The following is a 6,000-nucleotide window of genomic DNA, read 5'->3' as shown; positions in this document are numbered from 1 at the left end:
CATCGTTCAAGCAAAAATTTGACGTCTTATCGTTGTGTTGAATTGGCTGCTGGAAAATTTTTAATTTTTGGAGGTTGGTTAGAAATTAAAACCTAATTTAATATTTGCAGTTTTATCCTGCAAAAGCGCGTTGCTCGTTAAATTTTTTACCGCCAAAACGACGGGACAAGGCACTATGGAAGTGGATGAGGAAGATTTTGAGGTGCCAACATCAAGCAGCAAAGGAGAGAAAAAGCGTTTCGATGTAAAGAAAGCAAGTATAACTTATCAGGAAATATGAATGTTTTTAAACAATAAATGACGTATTTGGTTTATAGTGGAATGCCGTAGCACTGTGGGCTTGGGGTAAGTGAAATGCTATCCAGCACTCGGTAGAAAAACATAACCTTGAAAAGACAATTTCTACAAACACAAAACAGTCTCACATAATTCTGCAAATTTAAGTAATGTAAAGTGTTTTTGGTTTTTTCTTCCATCAGACATTGTTGTTGACAATTGTGCCATTTGTCGCAATCACATTATGGATTTATGCATCGAATGCCAGGCCAACCAGGCATCTGCTACTAGCGAGGAATGCACTGTTGCTTGGGGTGTTTGCAACCATGCTTTTCATTTTCATTGCATTTCGCGTTGGCTAAAGACACGACAGGTTTGTCCATTGGACAACAGAGAATGGGAGTTTCAAAAATATGGTCACTAAACTACATATATTATTTATACGTCAGAAAATCTGAAGGGGCGATAATTCGTTGAATAATATATATGCGTGCGTGTGAAGATTGCAAACTTCAGCTGCTAATTGTCATAGTTTTTCATTTAAAACTGTATTTTAACTTAAGCCAAGTAGGTCGACATTGCTAAATAAACATATTTGTATACAAAGAAAAAAAAATGTTCTTAATACTAAGGAAGTGGCTTTTCGTCCGGAATTTTCTTATTCGTCTCGAAGATACGTTGATAAATTATTCACAAAATAAGCCACACCAGCAACAAAAACGTAACAAAACAAGAAAATACCATAAGAAAAACAAAATAAAAGTAACTTTCTGGTGAATATGAAAATAATTTTAGTTCCGGAATTTTATACAATCAAAAATTTCATTCGGGACAGAGACAACCTAATACTACATGTGGAACGAAAGCGTTAATAAACTAATCTGGATTTCTGAAAATCAAACTCAGGTAAAGGTTTAAAGGAGGAGAAAATAGATCCATCTTAGAAGCAGGACGTATAATAGGACATATTCGTAGTATCACCACCGCCGCAGCACAAAAAGCGAACATACATTGATTTTACAATGGCAACCAAATATGGAATTTAAGTAAAATTTAGCAAACGTAAACATTTGCATTAGTTATAATTTAGAAATAAACGAAATTTTCCTTCCACTACAAGGGCAGTGATTGAGTGTACGACCAAGTCCATGTTCGACATTATTTTGAGCGGTATTAACATAAGACTTCGATGTCGGGGTTCCGCTTAGATGACAGCCCTTGAGAAGCGTGTTTGTTTTTTAATTTATTGGGATATAAATGCGGTAAACCCGGGACAAGCACCTTGATACTATAGGCGCCTGCTGTAGGAACCTGTATTATCAGAAATGGCAGATGGAATTTTTGAAAACATATGGACGATGGTATGTTCGACTCCCCAATAGAATAGCAGCGTGCTGGACATTAATTAAACTGAAACACATAAGCACATTGCAACAACTGTGTTTAAAAGGGAGAAAATGATAAACGTATAACATTGCCTGACAATAGCAATCATACGCAGAATTTAATTAATTCTGTAATGCTAATTCGCAAAATTTCATCAATATACATGTTTTCAAGCCATTAAGTTTTTATTAAAATTACATATTAATTTTTATTTCTGTTGCATAACGTATTATCGGGTATAGTGTAATTAAATATATAAAATCAAGAGTGTTTGCTAAAAACATTAAAATGCCTAGGTATTATACTTTTATTTTTTTTTTTTTTTGCACCAAGTTTTGTCGCTTTATTTTTCCTCACACCACTCGTTCTCTTTACGCACTTGTTCTTCTTCAGCTGGTGTAAAATCGTTTTTAATATTAAATGTTTTGCGTATCTCCTCTGGTGTTTTGCCTTTAATCATATTTGCAACAGTTTTGCAAGTGACATCAAGTAATCCTTTTATATCCAAATAATTTGCGGCTAAGATTAATTCGAATAATGTACCCTGATCAACCTTAAGGAAATCGGCATCCCACGATGATATATCATCTGTACGCTTTTCCTTATTTTCATCATCCTCGGTTGGTTGTGGATCATCTTTGTGATAAGTTGCCCAGGTAAGCACTTTACGTAGTATGGCTGAATTGACATTGGGCAATGGTACAGTAGCATTTTCACTCTCATCCATACCACAATCCTCCAACATGGTCTTTATAGTGCCTGAACATTTTGCTATTTGCACGTCAGTTTCGAATTTTTCATCGTCGGATGATTGCAATGTTATGGGCATTTTGATTTGATATTTCTGTAATCGAAAAAAGGCAGCCAAGTGGAATAAAGAAATGTGAAAATGCGCATATATGTTTGTTCAAGTGTGATTGCACAAATTAAGGAAATGGCAACAGCCTCAAATTGCTAGCTGATCTACTTACACTTGCTCACAAATTGCAATACGCTAACTTTGCTAGTTGGAAATATCACTTTGATAACGATTTTGTTATCCTTCTCGAAAGTTTATACTTCGTTAGATTTCTACAAATTTTCTGCAATTTTTACAAAGGAATTTTCTGTGACTACTGCTCAAAATATTTCTACGGTAGAAGCAATAACAGGGTCGCAAGGAATGGCAGCAACAGGGTTGATTTTTTCAAGTTGACTGTTCTGTTGTTAAAGCTGTAGTCAATGGTGCCGTTTGTCGTATCGCTGTAGTCGTATCCCTAACGTAATAAGCTGTTTATCGTTACGACGGTAAACCAAAAACCAACTATAGCTGGAGACATTGGTGCTTTATCGGTAACCGTATCGGTAACCTTTTAACAGCTGATTCGACCAACCTTATGAGAATCAATGCAATCGATTATTGGTGCCGCTAAGGTCGTAACCGTATCGTAGCCAACCAATTGGGTTTTGGTTTACCGTCATAACGATAAACAGCTGATTACGTTAGGGATACGGATACAGCGATATGACATACGGCACCAATGACTCCAGTTTATAGTTGGCTACGATACGGTTACGAACTTAGCGGCACCAATAATCGATTGAATTGATTCTCATAAGGTTGGTCGAATCAGCTGTTATAAGGTTACCGATACGGTTACCGATAAAGCACCATCTGCAGCTTAAAGCTTCGACTCGACCAACTTTATGGGAATCAATGCAATCGATTGTTGATGCCGCTAACGTCGTAACCGTATCGTAGCCAACCAATTGGATTTGGTTACCGTCGTAACGATAAACAGCTTATTACGTTAGGGATACGACTACAGCGATATGACATACGGCACCAATGACTCCCGCTTAAATCCAGGGGCTGTAACTATTATTCCTTTTATAAAATAATTCCTCACAAAACTATTAATTTTGGACTTTAAATATATTTGGATCAAGATAAAAATTATTTTCGGATTTTTATTTTTTGTGTCCGATAGAACTAGTTAAACTCGAACTTTTAAAAATGAAAGTCCGGAAATAAAAAAAAAAAAATTAATTCGGATGTAACGTAGCGTTAATAGTGTGCCCCCACTTTCTCCTACGCCTGAGAACCCCACTCTAACCCTTTTTCATCTACGCCTGAGAGTATACATACATAGTTCATTAAAGGTAAGGCCACATTAGGCTGCACTACGCAGCACTGCACTGCACTACAAAATATTCTTTGCATGTATGTATTCTTATGAGGCAATTCACACCTAGCGTCAGCAGCACTGCGCGACCCGGCACAGCGCGGCAGATTTGATCAACTAGGCAAAAAATCCACGTTGGGAAGTGTCGCGCAGTGCTGCTGCCGCTAGGTGTGAATTGCCTCATAAGTATACATGCAAAGAATTTTGCACCATCTTTTTTCAATCTGGGCAAAAGAGTGTGGAACTGCCCTTCCTCATATCTTGAGGATGAGATGTCTTGGACCCATAGCCACGACCTTTTTCTTTTCCTTTCCTCTTCTTCGCACAAAAATGAAATAATTTGTTACGGTCTGCTGCTACGGTCTACGGCAGCAGACCGATCCACTTGGGAGCGTGTTCACGCGAACACACCTAGCGATGTGGCGAAAGTTGCGATAAAAAGATATCGAAAAACAAGAAAAAGACAGACCGGCCATCACTAGCGGAAGAAAGGCATTGAGTTTCCGGCTGCATACACACGAAAATAAAAAATTTTGGTAAGAAATAAAAATCGAGAAAATCGCACGAGTTTCCGGCCAAATAGACACCAAAAAGATGATGGTGGTAAAACGTATTTACCCATTGTATTTATAAATGATTATTGGAACTCACAACGTGAACATTTTCCCATCAATGAAACAACGCCAGAATTAGATTTGCATTTAACCTCTCAAACATTAGGCATGTTCTAGTGGCAATTGTATGCAGCGCAGCAAATGTAAAAAAATTGGGTGGTAATAAATCTTAACCGAATGAGGACACTACCTCCGGCGTAAAGGCCAGCACGAAGCTCTATCGCCACCCGGGTCATTTAGTTACCTCGGACCGCAGCGCCAACCACCACCAACGGGGCCTACTATTACCACGGGCATCACCATCGGTAGTACCTCCCTCAACTTCTTCATAAGCGCCAACCACGAGACAACAACCATCAGACGTACCGCCACACCAGTTGCAACGCACGTAGCGGGGCCACGTACATAGGCTTACGGCCACTAACGGTAACCCCAACAGCAGGCGGTACCACCGACCCAAATACTAGCCACATCTTTATTAGCTGCGTTCCTACCGGCAATAATACTACTAGCGCATCCTTATTGGCTGCGTCCATACCGGCAAAAATACTACTAGCGCATCCTTATTGGCTGCGTCCATACCGGCAACATCACTACTAGCGCAACCCGTATCAGCTACGACCAGATGGGCTACAATAAACCAGCTGCAATGACGACCACAGGGCAGCGAATATAGGCCTGCAGGCACTCCAATTGCGATAACGAACATCAGCGGTTAAAGCGGTGAGTTCGGTCCACTACTGAACTAAAGTGATGTATTTGTAGCCTTAACCCTATCCTTTAAAATTATAATTTTGACTCCGCAACATTATGTAATGTTAATGTACCAACATACTCGAATTTAGGGCTATCACCCTAGTGTAGAATCAAAGCAAATGTGAATACTAATGCAATATGCACAATGACCGGAGGAAATGAAAAGTTAAAAAGAAAAAAAAAAAGCAATTCTTGTTGTACGTTCAAAATTGTTGCATACTGAAAAAAAATTTTAACCAACAAAAAACAAAGCATATTTTAATGGTCATAGGTGTGCAATGTATACTGCCTGTGAAACAAAAGAAAAAGTGTTTCAGTTATTAAAATTTGCTTTGCGTTATGGTAGAATTTTACTATTACATTTTTTTTAATTGATGCCATCGTGGCGAATATGATTTTGTAGTGAGCAAAAGTGTTGATATTGTTTCGGTAAGGAATAAAGTTTTACTGGTAATTCAAGTTCAGTTGCATTATCAGTTAAAATGCATTAACTCTATATTAAGAGACGCAAATAACAATTAATGCGGGTTAGCTTGCATTATCAAAACAAAACTTTTTTTTGCATACATTTTTTTTTGGTGACTGAGTTGCACGAAACCAGAACAATACCAACCCTGACTGTTACATGTAAAGTAGTTAACGTTTCAACTGAACAAGTAAAACAATCTCATTAAATGTACTATAAGTTTAAAAGGTTCATGTTTTACCTGAACAGGTGAATGACTCCGGTAATTTTTCCATGAATCTAAAAGCTTACGTTTTACTTGAGCTTGTGAAACAATACTTTTTGAGGGGTAGGATTT

At 38.0% G+C, this 6,000-nt stretch overlaps 2 protein-coding genes across 2 annotated transcripts; one reads left to right on the top strand and one right to left on the bottom strand.

Annotated features, from left to right (window-relative positions):
- On the top strand, window positions 1-892 carry Roc1a (Regulator of cullins 1a). The gene is made up of 3 exons (XM_067784643.1): window positions 1-253; window positions 318-345; window positions 480-892. The coding sequence occupies exons 1-3, from the start codon at window positions 176-178 to the stop codon at window positions 698-700; spliced, it is 327 nt and encodes a 108-aa protein (XP_067640744.1). The 5' UTR covers window positions 1-175; the 3' UTR covers window positions 701-892.
- Window positions 893-1,822: 930 nt separating this feature from the next.
- SkpA (SKP1-related A) lies at window positions 1,823-2,813 on the bottom strand. The gene is made up of 2 exons (XM_067784642.1): window positions 2,634-2,813; window positions 1,823-2,506 (listed from the first exon to the last, which is right to left on the bottom strand). Exon 2 carries the CDS (start codon window positions 2,489-2,491, stop codon window positions 2,006-2,008), a length of 486 nt encoding a protein of 161 aa, XP_067640743.1. The 5' UTR covers window positions 2,492-2,506; window positions 2,634-2,813; the 3' UTR covers window positions 1,823-2,005.
- Between the last annotated feature and the right edge of the window lie 3,187 nt (window positions 2,814-6,000).

This window comes from Eurosta solidaginis, chromosome 4 (genome assembly GCF_040869045.1).
Source record: "Eurosta solidaginis isolate ZX-2024a chromosome 4, ASM4086904v1, whole genome shotgun sequence".
NCBI classification, from domain to species: domain Eukaryota; kingdom Metazoa; phylum Arthropoda; class Insecta; order Diptera; family Tephritidae; genus Eurosta; species Eurosta solidaginis.
The sequence above is the reverse complement of the archived record's forward strand: the minus strand, read 5'-3'. Positions and strand labels throughout refer to the sequence as shown.